Raw genomic sequence first — 15,006 nt, 5'->3', positions numbered from 1 at the left:
CGGTTGATTCAAATACCATACATTTATTTATATAGTCTAAACCCCTTATTTTTAGGGAAAACTGATTTTGTTTTATTCAACCAATTATCAACCATTGTGTTATTAAAAATTTCAGGGAAAATTATTTTCAAAAATCAAATTCAGAAGTTTTTTTTTCCCTTAACAACTTCGAAAGATAATTACTCATAGTTTCACTTATAAATTTATACTGTCTAAATAATAAAATAATGATAAATTTAGTTCAATTTGTAAATTTGTACTATTTTAATGGCAAATAGTCATGACTGGAATGATTATAAATTTATGGAGGGAGTTTTTTTTTTATAAGATCATTTTACAAAAAATATTAATTTCAGAATTTTTTTAGAGATTTCAAAGTAATCAGACCATCTTCCTTACTTTGTGGGGGGTTTTTTTTTTGGGGGGGTCATAAACAGAGGGTCTTTTTCTGTCATTTTTTCTAAAAATTTATACCGTAATTAAATGCAAGAAGTATATGTCCCACGAAAGCAAGGCTGCTTGGTTCTGCATTTTTCCCCTTCTCTTTTGTGACCCGTACAAGAAAAAGTTCATGGAAACCCGCTTTTAGAGGCAAAGGTGTCCTAACTCTGAACTTCAAACCTACACGAGACACATTTCTCGCTTCATAAAAAACATTAAAAAATAAAATTTCCCACTTCCCAATATAGGACACCTACGAAATTTAGCAATTAGGTTGGGTCGTAAACAAGTATGATTATCAAAAAGGCTCTTATTACATTCCTTTTATTTATTTATTTTTTATTTTCTACTACTTTTCCATGACCCCAGATTTCTTTCCTTCTCAAGCCTCAAACCCATCTTTTTTAATTCTGTATCATGCCTTCCCAATGCTCGTTTCCTCTTTCATTCAGTCTTTGTCTGTGTGTTAATTTTGGATAGAGAAGCTCCTTTCCCCGAAATCGGTGTAGAATTGAGCAAAGGGGAAGAAGAAGAAGAAACCCTAGGCAGCAACTATTCGTAACATAAGGAAGCGGGTGTTTTAAATCCGTTTTCTTTCTCTGGTTAGTTTGACTGTCTTTAGAATTTCGGAGTCAGAAGCAGCATTTTGCAGTCGTTATCTTGAATTCAAACTGTTTTTTTTTCTTTTTTTCTTTTTGGTTGAGATAGATTATATATAATTCAAATTTGGGAGATTGTTCGGTACTCTGCTCTGAGAGACAATGGAAAGCATACCGCACCCAATACCGAGAACAGTAGAGGAGGTTTTCAGCGACTTCAAGGGAAGAAGAGCTGGACTGATTAAGGCCCTCACTACTGGTTCGCTAATTTCTTCTCTATTCTGTTTTTCCTTTTAATTTATGTTTGTGTGTTTACCGAGTTTTTCCATGGGCTCTTGTTGTTGCAGATGTTGAAAAGTTCTACCAGCAGTGCGATCCTGGTGTGTAACTTGAATATCTCAATTGTTTTTCTTTATCGGGAACCCCTGTTCTCTGTTGTTGTTTGGAATATCGTTTAATATAAAGGTTTGTTTATTTGACTGATTTTAATTGCACCATTTTGATTCCGCTTTCGACTGATGGGGCGTCTTTTATCACATTTGTAACTGCGACTTTGCCCCTGGGTAGTTTTCAATATATCTCTTTCTTTACTTTGGGGGGGGGGGGGGGGGGCTAACAGTTGTGCATTTTGAATTTCTGGTTCCATGAATTGATGCCTGGTTGTCACTCTGCTATAAGCTCACGGTAGTTGCTGAACAATTTGGGTTACATTTAACATGTTGACTTTTGCCCTTATGATATGCTTTTTTTTTTTTTGTATGTAATTGGTATTCTTAGTTTCCTTTCCATTCTACTTTTATGTGATGCATTTGTTACTCTTCGGAGTTCTGGCCTGTTTGGAGAGCAGAGTTGTTGTTTATTCACATTTTCTTTTGGTCATATATACCATTTCTTTGAATTATGCCTGTTCATCGACTGTTGGGCTTATCTATATGAAGACTTGTGTACTCATTTCTACCTAGTTTTAGGCTTATCTGTATGAAACTTGGGCAGTCATGTGAGCCATGTGTTATACTAATGTGGAGAGTTGAGTACTCGTGTGCACCTTGTTTTTGGCTAAACTGTGAACACTTGTGCAATCTTCTTTGCCTGATTACATAAGAATATTTGTTCACATGGGTTTGAGATGGTAATGGAGTGTAACTGCCATAAATGTCAGGAGTTGGGGTTGAATTTTAGATTCTTTTATTGATGATGGGCAATTACTCACCTTTTTGTTTCCTCTTTCGCAAATGCTTTGATAATTTAAACAGTTGGCATGTTTCATTCGGTTTTGTATCACATGATGTACTTATTGTCAGAGCATTGCTTGAAGAGAAACAAATAACCCATGGCTCATTAAATTTATTAGCTTAGAATCTTGGGATGCCTATTCCATTAAACTTGGCTTGCCTTTTTCCACCTTTGGCTAGCGTTATAAAATTGCTAAGGAAGTTTAATTTGTTGACCATTGAATTCGTGGCTACTGTTTGTTCAGCCTAAGAGTCAGATGAAAGTTAGATACTCAAAAGACATACAAATATCTTATGTTGCCCTGATACAAAGTTACTTTTATCATGAGTTTTTAATCCATCACCTTTTGATCTAAAGTTAAAAGGACTTTTGTCTAATTTCATTTGCTTTCTGGTACTTGCTTTTCCAAAGTATGTTTTAAGGTTAACATAGTGGTGGATCTGATCTTATTGCATGTGTCTTTGTAATTTTGGAGTTGGACATTGCGCCTTGTTGATGGTCCATATGGAAAACACATTCTTGAATTTCTGTTAATTTCCAATCTGTAAATTAATATGTAGTAATGAGGTGAGATAATATTTAGTTTTGCATGCATTAGTTAAAACAAATTTGCTTGCATTGTAGAGAAAGAGAACTTGTGTCTATATGGATTACCAAATGAAACATGGGAAGTGAATTTGCCTGTTGAGGAAGTACCTCCTGAACTTCCTGAGCCAGCATTAGGTATAAACTTCGCGAGGGATGGGATGCAAGAGAAGGATTGGTTGTCACTGGTTGCAGTTCACAGTGATTCTTGGCTGCTTGCTGTGTCTTTCTATTTTGGTGCTCGTTTTGGATTTGGTAAGAATGAAAGGTAAGATTTCTTGATCTTCTGTTATACTTTTATAAACCTTAGAATTTTGTTCTGCATCAACTTAATTCCATCTGTCACTTGTAGTTTTCTAGTAAATGTCTCAGATTGTGCAATGCTTTTAGTTTGGATTTTTCTCTCTTCATATCTTTTTGTGCAAATGATCAACTTTGTTTTGGTTTGTCTAGCCCTTCAAGTTCTAGACTTCTTTAACACTTTAAGGTCGTTGGGAATCTTTCAATTTATTCAGTTTGCCCCATGTGGATGAAAATTTTCTATTAGCTTAGTATGTTCACAATTTTTTCCACAGGAAAAAAAAGAAAGCAGCGGTGTACTGGTGTAGTCTTTTGATTAATTTTCAAAACATTCGATAACATGCATTTTTGTGGGCACATTTGCATCTTTATGACAATCTATTTAGGACAGTCTGATATTGCCATTGACGAAATATCCTAATCGTATGCTGAACTGCTAGTGCAAGGCAAGGTAGTTATTATGTTATCTTATTTAATTTAATTGAAATATTGTAAATCAAATTGAATTTGAAGTTCTCTTTTATGCGTCCATGTTCCTTCAGTTTTAGTTTTTGGTGGTTACACAAATGCTGCAGGATAGAAGAGCATATGTGCATGGAATATTATTCTTGGAAATACCAATGCAAGATCATCTTTATTAGAAATTAATGATTATGATTATGTGGCAGCAAAAAGATACAAAATACAAAATTGGGACATGACAGTTGACAGCATATTCATTCCAATACTTTGGATTTGCATATGTCATCAATTAATTCCCTTATTTTATGTTAATTGGTCTTATGCTTCAATTTTCATTGCTAGCAATGCTTTCACGAGAGGTAGACCTTGGAACTGTATGAGCCTTTAAACTTGTTCATAGGATGAAGTTTGAAATCTTCAGTAGGAGGCTGTCTGTCATGATTTAAGGATAGAGTAATTATTTTCCTATCTATGAATACTGGTGTGAATCGTCTTTGTTTAATTGTTGTAAGAAAGGGGAGGTTGATGATGTAATAAATAAAAATTTCAATTTAAACAACAACAACAACAACAACAACAACAAGCCTTTATCCCACTAGGTGGGGTCGGCTACATGGATTGCAAGACGCCATTGTGCTCTATCATTTATTAAGTTTTTAGAAATATTATTAATTAAGAGATCACGTTCAAAAAATTTCAATTTAAAGTTATTAAAAATTTTATGTGATTGATGTTCTCTCTCAAATAATGTATTTTTGTTAGTTCTGATTGAATGTCCTTGATTCTTAGAAACAAGTAATCATTTGGGAAATCTGTAGTAAACCATATAAATCTTCCTCAGTCTAATAATCTTATCTGTCATGCTCACTATTAGTTCTCTGGTGGAGCTTCGGATTAAACTCATTAATTGTGAGTTGTGACTGCCACAGTGCCACTATGTTAAGTTCCTCCCTTTTTTTCCTCTTTTAAAAGCTACCACTGTGTTTGAATTATTGTTTTGGAATACATCACCTACCCCCAGGGGGCCTTTTTTTTTTTTTTTTTGCAGCTGAATAAATATTAGTCTGAAGGTTGTTGTCAGATTTTTTTTTGTTAACAGGTCTTCTATTTTTGTTGAGGTTTTTTCTTTGGCATGATAAATTATTTGTGGGAACTTTCTACTTTTCACATGTTAGTTCTATATCTGCTAATTGGGATATTGACTGATATTTTATAGTAAGTATTTTTTGAATCTGATGAAATGTTTGTTTGTTTGAAGTGAATTTGGACTGAAAATTTTGGTTATAATACTAACATTTTGTCGGTGAATGTTTAGATATTGTGATAGGAGTTGAATGTTAACACCTAAATTATGACGTACGATTTTTAATGCTTAAATTATTTCACCTTTGGAATTTCATGTTGATGCTGGGTCTTGGAAATTATTTGGCCTTTCTTAGTAGATTACATTAAGTTTCTATCTGCTGGTATTGTTGATGCATATCTAGACACCAATATTGCTTATTGAATGCTATTGTTGTATTCACTTGTATGTTGCAAGGAAGCCTTGGATCCTGATAGTATATTATTATGCCTTGAAATTTGTTGCACAATCAAGTGACCAACTATTTATGCTCCTTTAGTTAGTTTGTGGTCTTCTATGCACATGCTTGCTGCCTTACTGCTACTTCAATTGCATGGTTAACGTATAAAAAATTGGCTCATAGCTGGCAGAGCAAAGGCTGTATAATATCTTCCTTTGGGTTCCATTTCAGTCCACTATATAATCCCTTTCAGACAGTGCAGTATTACAGACTTACAGTTGACAGCGAGTCATATGAATGTGATTAGACAAAAGTAGTAGTAACTTAGATCAATCAGAGTACCAAAGACTGATAAATGATATCTTGTTTCCCCCAAGAGAGAGAGAGAAAAAAATACAAAAGGGGAAAATTTTTTGTAAGGAGCCCGAGAAGAATTAATTTATTTCTTGAAATCCTGAAAATATCAGAGTCAAAGGCTTTATGTGACATTCTAGAAGATACTTCTGATCTGGCTTCTCATTGGTGCATGCAGGAAAAGGCTTTTTCAGATGATAAATGATCTCCCAACCATATTTGAAGTTGTGACAGGAAGCGCCAAGCAATCAAAGGATCAGTCAGCTGCTCACAATAATGGTAGCAAAAGCAAGTCAAGCGGGAAGGTGGTAAGCAAATTTCAACTTCATTTTCTTAGTTTATGTTCCTGGTTCTTCCCCTTTTGAAAAGTTTCTTTGGTCTTGCTGTTTGGATGCTGCTTCTTATCAGTCATCCCAATCTGACTCTCAGGCCAAGGGAGTGAAGATGTCTCCCCCTCCCAAAGAAGAGGATGAGAGTGGAGAAGAAGAAGAAGATGATGATGAACAGGGGGCAACGTGTGGAGCATGCGGTGATAATTATGGCACTGATGAGTTCTGGATCTGTTGCGATATATGTGAGAGATGGTTCCATGGCAAATGTGTGAAAATCACCCCTGCTAAAGCTGAGCACATCAAGCAATACAAGTGCCCTAGCTGCAGTAACAAGAGGGCTAGAGTTTAGAAGCTCTGGAGGATCTCGAACCAAACAGGACAGACAAGGTTTAGAATGTTTGATAAAAATTTTAAAGTTAAGAACGTTGGTTGCCTGTGTTAGTCAGCTGAACATGAATGACAATGCAGACATAATTTAAAGTTTTGCTAGTGTTTATTCCTACTGTGTCTAATCTCCTTGTTAATTGTGTTTTCAAGTAGTCATTGGCGAACAAGGATATTATATGAATATATCTGATTGCTTTTATGCAGATTTGATGTATTTCTTCTTCACCATCCTAGGTAGACTATAACTAATGGTTTGTGGTGCACCTTTTCTTATCTGAGAACCTTGTTGCTGTGCACCTATGAAGCATTGAATATTGAAACAAATATGGACACTGGCATGACAAAAATTCAAATCTGTAAGTTAACGTGTGGCACCATGTCCAGGACCGAACTAGCTTCTATTCCTCCCTGTTATAATAGCTCTTTGAATTTTGACATTTGTTGTTTTGAGGTCTGCAGATCATAGAATGAGATCAGCTTTTCAATTTCCAACCTAAAAGTGATTGAAATGACGAAACTCAAAGGAAAAAGATATTAAATTTGAGTGTTTAATTTAAGCGTCTTATAAACTGAGTAGCATGTGAGTAGGGAACTAGAGAAGCCTGTTTGATCTAAGACTGGTGTGGACATGACTCCTTCAAAATGCTCGTGTTTTATGAATGCACAATAAAAGATTATGATCATTTTTAGCAGGTCATTGAGGAAAACTTCATGGCAGTGGCTTCAGTTGAGTAAAGCTTCAATGGTGGTTATTGTTGCACTAGGCTAGTCTGACGAAATATTTCTTAGTTTCATCACTTTTATTTTCGAGTAGATGTCTCAACTTTGTTATCCCCTCCCCGATTTGATGTCTGGGTTCTGGATTTTTGGTTAATAGTGGAAATTTAGTGAAGTTCTGTGTAGGATACACTTCATATTGATGTCTGATCGTCGTGAAATTCTCTTCCTTTATAAAACTTTTGATGGTGTTGTATGTGATACACTTCATGTTCCTATCTTCGGTCTCAAAAATGAAAAACGTATTTTCAGTAACTTAGAAATAAAGAATTGAATGCTATTTTACATTTACATTAATCGCTTATCTTTTACTTCTTTTTTGTTTTTGCTTTCTTTGTACGATACAGAATCAACATTCTTGGCTTCCATGCTCAATGGACACGGGCTGAATGTCCTAAAATCGGACGTAAAAAAAAAAAGTGCTCAAGAAAAATGTCAAACAAAATATTGGAAGAAAAAAATAAAAATAAAAACAGATGTCGTCGTTGTCGTCGTCCGCGTCATATTTTCAATATACAACAAGCCTTGTTCATCGATATGTGTGTGTGTGAAATATATGGGCTTCATTTACTAATTATAAATAGTACAACTCGCCTCAACAGTCAAAATAATGTTTGTCTTGAGTCCTCTCCTGAAATATAATTTGGATGATGCATCAAGTGAGAACAGCTTTTGAAGTTTCAGTGTTTGAAAATTGAAAAGTGAAAGTTTTTCATAAAGTACCGTACTAGTGCTTGGTGTTATCTATTAGCATTTGGAGAGGACAAGAGATGAGTCTTAGGAGAGAAGTTGAAACTCCTCATATCAGACTCCCTATAGTAAACATTCTTCTTATTATGGTAATTAACTAATCATCCATCTCCTTTCATTTCCCAAAAACAAGATATCCATACCTAGCTTACTTGATGAGAGATTGATTTATAACACAAGCACATGAATTTTAAAATCTTGTTAATGATACAAGGACTTGTTCTTTCAATATGTTGAAAATTACTTGACTTGCTTTGAAGAATTGCTTGTTACTTCCAAGCAAACATGGTTTGAGATGGTGTCATAAACTAACCCAAATGCATTGTGCTGATAGGTAATTAGTATTTTTTGTGTATTCTCTTTTTTTTTTTGCTACAATAAAAATTTAAATGAGTTGAATCTTGAGATCTTACAAAGATCAGGGTATGGCTCTACGCTTAAAAAATACTTATAGAAGTATTTAAAAGATTGCTCATCAATGAAGTTCTCAATCAACAGCAAAATTTGATCCATTGACATTACAAGATATAGACCAAATGTTTATTAACTAGGCAAATTTTTGTTGATACAAGGCTTGTCTTTTCCTATTTAATTTTTAAAACCCGACTCAAACTTTTTTTAATGAAAAGGAGAACACAAATAAAAAGATGACATTGATTAATAATGGAATGTCCAATTAATAAGCAAAGTAGGATCACTTTGCTCATTGGACCCACTACTAAACTTGTGGCTCAAGAATGGGATTCGTAAATTGGACACCAGAACTGTCAACTGCTAGGAGCATGTGGTAGCAACTCCACCTCTATTCATTTCCTATTTCTAATAATAATTATTATTATTTCTATTAATTGCTGTAATTCTTTTTTGTCAAATATATGTAATTATTGTTTGCTTATGAGATATTAGGTGTATTCGTTACTGACAGTAAAAATTAATCTCTCAATGCATCCGAATTCAATGAGTAGTTCAAATCCTCTCTTCTAGCGAGTATTTCACGTGATCGTTAAAAATGTAAATGCAAGATATAAAAATAATACCAAATCACAATTTTACTTTTTTATTGTCCCCTGTATCTTAAGTCAATACTTATTTGACTGTAGAGAAGTTCTTGAAATCCACATTCATAAAACTGCCTTTTAACTTGCCATTTCATTACACATGAATTTTCAAATGTTGAAAAAATAGATTGGACAATTATGTTCGACCACACTTTCAGGGAGGGAAATAAATGTGCCGATTGATTATCTCATTAGGCTTACACCGATAATTTATGAATTCGTATCTTTAATATCTTGTTGTTTGATTGTTGTAATATTTTGTATGCTGACATGACTCGTATTGTCAATTAGCACAGTCTATCCGTGGCTTTCAATTCAAGAAAAAAAAATGTTGATAAAATACTCCAAGTTACAGCTACAGTATAGACATTTACTGGATTTGAGAATTTGAAACATTCATGAAATCCAAATCTTCTCTCAATGTACAAGGGGAAAAAAAAAGGATATGTGACTATGCTCATTTTTTATTTTAAGAAAAATATGTGTAGCATATTTTACGTTATCCTTAAAATATTATTATTTTTTATTAAAAAAAGTTAAAAAATTTATAAGGTCAAAAGAAAAAGTGCAAAGATAGATTCAATCCTCATCCCACCCATCCACGTGGATCTAATAATGAGTGAATCATCAAGTTGTACGTGATTTTAGCTTAATTGATTTTATATAAATGGATAAGCTCTACATTCAATTATATCTAATAGAATGAACTTGACCATTGTGGATGTTTCCTAACAAATGATACAAGACACGCCCACTACAATTTCTCAATTCATGAAAGAAATCCTCTCTACATACATATACTCGTGTAAATTCGTGTGATGATTTGAGCTGTATTGTTTATGGCGTATAAAAAATATAACTAAAAATATATTTTATATTTTATATTCAGGTTTTTTATATAATTATCTGATATTCAATATTAATATGTTTTATTTTGGTACTGTTAGGTTTAGATCTGCTTGGTTATTTTACATTTGTGTGTATGGATACTTTTTTTTTTAAATAATTGTTATAATAACATTTGGATATATTTTTTTAAAAGTCAGTTTGATAAACTGAAAATTATTTAAACTATGATAATAAAATATATTTTTAAATATACAATTAATAAAAAGAACACTAATTTATGATGATTTATAATCTTTATTATACAAGTGTAATAAACTTAAAATATTTAAAAAATATGATAAAAATTTTAAATAATATAAAATTTAATGTATAATGCTAAAAATTTTACTTCTAATTATTTGTATTTTTTCAATTTGTAATTTTAAAAAAAGTGATAAAAATTTATAATTTTTATTATACATTAATGTTAAAAATTAACATGATTAATTGTTTAATTTACAATGTTAAAAAATTGATATCTAATTATTATTATTTAAATGATAATTATATTTTCAATAAATTAATTATTTTAAATAAAAAAATAACATATTAAACTTAAATAATATGATCAAATAATATCTCATTTTTAAAAACTACTGAATGGTATTTTGAATTTTTCACGCTTGAGCCCATTTCAAAAGTCATTTTTTAAAGCCTTTTTTGCTTTTAAAAAATTATTTTAAATAGCTTTTTATGTTCCAAAAGTAAAAAATACTTTTAGAATGTGAAAAGTTAATTTATCAAATGGTGTTGAGGAGCTTTTGAAGTTTACTTTTAAAATATGATCTTCTTAATTTTTAACATGATCATGCTACCCTTAATTTGTAATTTTAAAAAAAGTGATAAAAATTTATAATTTTTATTATACATTAATGTTAAAAATTAACATGATTAATTGTTTAATTTATAATGTTAAAAAATTAATATATAATTATTATTATTATTTAAATGATAATTATATTTTCAATAAATTAATTATTTTTAAATAAAACAATAACATATTAAACTTAAATAATATGATCAAATAATATCTCATTTTTTAAAAACTATTGAATGGCGTTTTGAATTTTTCACGCTTGAGCCCATTTCAAAAGTCATTTTTTAAAGCCTTTTTTGCTTTTAAAAAATTATTTTAAATAGCTTTTTACGTTTCAAAAGTAAAAAAATAATGTGAAAAGTTAATTTATCAAATGGTGTTAAGGAGCTTTTGAAGTTTACTTTTGAAATATGATCTTCTTAATTCTTAACATGATCATGCTATCCTTAATTTTTATATAAAATATTGTAAGCATATTTTTTACATATCAAATTAATAACATTTCTTAACAAAGTTTTTTGAAAAATAAGTTGACATTATTGACTAAACAATTAATTGTGCTAATTTTAATTATCAATGTACATTGAACAATTTATATAACTTTTGTTCAATACATTAAAATTTAGATTTTCATCCTTATTATTGAACATATCAAATTTTGTATTATTTAAAATTTGAATCGCATATATTTTTTAAACATTTTTAATATTAAGCATCTGTATAACAAAATTACATATTATAAAAATCAATGTTTTTTTTATTATTACACATTCAAAAATACTTTTTATTATATATAATTTAGATAATTTTTAGTTTACTAAAATGAAATTTTAAAAAAATATTTAAATAAAAATTTCATTATGTAACAATTTATTTTTGTGACATTAATTTTTATTAAATAAATTTTTGACAAACTAACTTTTAATTTACAAAAAATCAATTGAGCAATTGATTGGCTAGTTTTTCTAATTGATTTTTTTCCCTAATTTGAATATTTAATCTTGCCTAAAGAGAACTAAGTGCATTACATTCCACCCAAACAAAATCATGATCCAGACATAATTGTGGAATGTGCTCACGATCGCTATACTTGGGATCTAATCCTTGAGAAAGTCACTAACTAAACTTATCTGATGTGAACTAACTTGATATTTCCTTTTGTTTTATAAATTTTGAAATGGTCGAAAGTCAAAACATAAACTATAGTGTATTCGGATATATTTATAATTCATAAATTCATAAATTATGGGCATTAACAAATTATATATGATTATACCACTTATTTTGTAACATCCCAATTTAAATTTTAATAGTTAATTTGGATTAATAGAAATAAAAAAATAATATTTAGAGGTAAGAAAATTAGTAAGAGATGATTATTAAATCTAATTTAGGATATAATTCTAAAAAAAATTAATTAAATAAAAAAAATTTAAAAAAATAAAAAAAATAAAAAAAATATATTATTAAATTATTATTATAATAAAAAAAAGGAAAAGGTTTGAAAAAAAAGGGAAGAAAACGTGCCGCCGCCTCAATAGTAACAATAGTAAAGAAAAATAATAAAAAAAAAGAAGAAGAAGAAAGAAGAGAGAGAAAAGAATAAAAAAAATATGTGGGACCCACTGAATTTTTATAAAACTCATCCGTTTCCTTTCATTTCTGCAATTCTTTTCCTGCGCGCGAGCTGAGGCGGAGAGAAGCGAGTCGCCGGTGCAAAATATCTAAATTTTTAAGGTAAGAGTTTTTAATAGGATATTTAGGGTGTGATTTTAAGCTTTTCAAGACTAAGTAAGTGTTCTAAAATTTTTTCTTAGTCATCCTTCTTCTTTGGTTTCTGAGTTTGTAGTGGTAGAAAATTTAAGATCTAGAAGAGGGATGAATTTATGTTGAATAAATATGGTTTTTAAGGTTGTTAGTAGTATAATAAATATTCTAGAGTATAAATTTATTGGTGATCTTTGAATTTGTGGCTTATGGATCAAATTCTAAACTAGATCTAAAAATATATGTTGATTTATTGAGGTTTAGATGATTATTTGGGACGAAAAGTGAATTATTATGGTTATAGGATTATGATTCTAAGCTAGAGACTCAATTTTTAATTTTTGGATATTTTAGGTACGAATTTATGAAATAAAAAAAAAATTTTGATAACAGAAATTAGTTTAAAAGTTGATTTTTAGATTATTAATGTTTATTGATAATTAAAAGAGGAGTTAAAAATTTTACTTAATAGTATTAACTATAGATTTGTATTAAGATTGAGATTAGAAATTATGTTATATTTTTAATTCTATTATTAGAATTATTTTATTAGTTTCAAAAATTGAAACTAATATTTATAAATAATATGTTATTTGTAGATTGTATTACTGGTGAAGATTGTGGTGAGAGAGAAATTTTAAGAATAATTTATTGAAAAAGCCACAAGGTAACCATGCTTTTAATTTGTGATTAGTGTTACTTCATGTTAATTAGGTGATTATTGAGAAAATTATGAATTTTTATAATATTGTATAATTGTGCAATATTATTATAAATTTGTTTAATTATTGTGGGAGGTGTTGGGAGACTTGCTATTATTGTTGTATTTATGTGCCACGTGGTACGCCCCTATTGGAGCTCAATAGGTGGCTTGTAAGGGCTCGGGCTAATCTACCTTTGGCCGGGTAATTTAGCACCGAGTGAGGGCTACGGCTCGAGGTTAATGGAGGGATATAAGGATGGTTGTTTGTGTTTATTATAATATTTCTTATATTTGTTGGAATTATATTATTTTTAATTCTCACTTAGTAAGCACACACTTAACTGTTTGTATACACTATCATAAATTGGCTTTGGTTACTGGGATTTTTGAGTCTCATTATGTGGTTAACAATTTTCAGGAGAAGAGCCACGAGTGACACGTGGAGGAGTCCCAGAGGCTTAGTGGTATAAATCCACTGTCTCTTTTGGGTATTTAATTTATGATTTATAATGTGTTATATTGCCAATATTAGGGCTTTTTATTTATTGTCAATTATATGAATATATAAATGTAATCATGCTTTTCAAACTATTTCTATTTTTGGTACAATTTGGATGACTGTAATTTTAATATTTGGTTTACTTTGGATTGGTTAAAATGGCATGATTATAAGACCAAATAACTGGCTTGTGTTGAAAATTGACTAAATTGCTTATTTTACTTGTTGGGAGTATAAGGATGGACAAATGTGATTTAGTTTACTTGTTGGGAGTATAAGGATGGACAAATGTGATTTAGCCTAATGGCATGTGGGAGGTAAAAATTTATCTGAAATATTATAGTGTGTGAGTTGAAGCCAATTATAAAATATTTTATATCGAAATTATTGATATAAAAATGTGTTGGGTGGCTGTAACCCAACTATGATTGAGTTAAATTATTTAAAAAAAAATTTGGTGTGTTACATGTTTTATTACAAGACACCTTTAGTCATTTCGCCAAGAATCAATAAAATATGTTTAAATCATTAACTTTATTTAAAAATAAAATAAATTTATGATTTTACTCATATTTAAACAAAACATTTACTTATTTATAATACATTCTCTCTTATAGTGAATGACTTTAAATAAAAATAATATTAAAAAATTTAATTAATATTTTACCAAATGACTTATAATAAAAATTATCTATTTTGTTTCGAGTGTGTTATGATAACAATTTTATTACCCCTTAATCTGTCAAAAATTCGGGCGATCACTCGTCAAAAGCAGAGTTGGGGTTACCTCATTTTCAAAAGCACACGCATTTTCAAAAAGTCCTTCCTTGATATTGACAAATAAAAACTCAGTTGCCTTTTACTCAAAAAAAAAAAAAAAACTCAGTTGCCTTGTCATAATCACTGTTATGCCTAACGCTGCTGAGATAAGGCCTAACATGTTAGTTATATACTACATCATATTATTTATGTTATACAAATAGTGCGATTTATTAAAATTTTTACATTATACTATATACAGTTATACACAAAGATTATGAAACTCCTGTGTTATAAGAGTGCAGCCTGAATTGAAGACGAGGCATTATATATATATATATATATATGTTTAACATGGACAAATTTGTTGTTTGTCTGAGGATAATAATTTAAAAGTTTTTTTTAATATTATACTCTTGTTTTTAAAGTTTAAACCCCGTTAAAATGTGAAAAAAGAGTATTTAAAAAGCGAACAAAACGCAACAAAATGTATGGGGATACACAAGAGTTACGCAAATATATATATTTTTAAAAGAAATATACAATGCATAGTTTATTTATAATAATTCATAAATAGTTAAATACTGTTCTCTCTTCTTGCATTCCGAATCATAACTTCTTGCACCCGCACTTTTAAGTGGGCCATCATTTCCAACGACTAATTTTTTTAAAATAAAAGAGAAAAATTACAATTAAGGACAATTGGAGATAATTAATTATGTTCCATGATTAAATAATTATGACGTTATATTGCAGGGCCAAATGACCAAAA

The 15,006-nt window shown here is 30.1% G+C and overlaps 1 protein-coding gene across 4 annotated transcripts; it reads left to right on the top strand.

Annotated features, from left to right (window-relative positions):
• Window positions 1-633: 633 nt before the first annotated feature.
• On the top strand, window positions 634-6,419 carry LOC129285349 (PHD finger protein Alfin1). Of its 4 annotated transcripts, none has more exons than XM_054920992.1 (6): window positions 634-1,043; window positions 1,150-1,299; window positions 1,388-1,420; window positions 2,898-3,126; window positions 5,676-5,802; window positions 5,927-6,419. In XM_054920992.1, exons 2-6 carry the CDS (start codon window positions 1,203-1,205, stop codon window positions 6,176-6,178), a joined length of 738 nt encoding a protein of 245 aa, XP_054776967.1. In that variant the 5' UTR covers window positions 634-1,043; window positions 1,150-1,202; the 3' UTR covers window positions 6,179-6,419. The 4 variants fall into 4 exon arrangements, with proteins under 4 accessions (XP_054776967.1, XP_054776965.1, XP_054776966.1 ...); XM_054920990.1 differs by having other exon boundaries at window positions 5,906-6,419; XM_054920991.1 differs by having other exon boundaries at window positions 636-1,043; window positions 5,676-5,805.
• The last annotated feature ends 8,587 nt before the right edge of the window (window positions 6,420-15,006 follow it).

This window comes from Prosopis cineraria, unplaced genomic scaffold (assembly GCF_029017545.1).
Source record: "Prosopis cineraria cultivar Desert tree isolate PC_DT_omini unplaced genomic scaffold, ASM2901754v1 PC11, whole genome shotgun sequence".
In the NCBI taxonomy this organism is placed as follows: Eukaryota; Viridiplantae; Streptophyta; class Magnoliopsida; order Fabales; family Fabaceae; genus Prosopis; species Prosopis cineraria.
The sequence above is the reverse complement of the archived record's forward strand: the minus strand, read 5'-3'. Positions and strand labels throughout refer to the sequence as shown.

Excerpts from the sequence above, each read along its gene's own strand:
- LOC129285349 (XM_054920989.1), top strand. The coding sequence starts at position 1,203 with ATGGAAAGCATACCGCACCCAATACCGAGAACAGTAGAGGAGGTTTTC. Across the intron at positions 1,300-1,387 it reads GATTAAGGCCCTCACTACTG|ATGTTGAAAAGTTCTACCAG; the intron begins GTTCGCTAATTT and ends TTGTTGTTGCAG. Across the intron at positions 5,806-5,905 it reads GCAAGTCAAGCGGGAAGGTG|TCATCCCAATCTGACTCTCA; the intron begins GTAAGCAAATTT and ends GCTTCTTATCAG.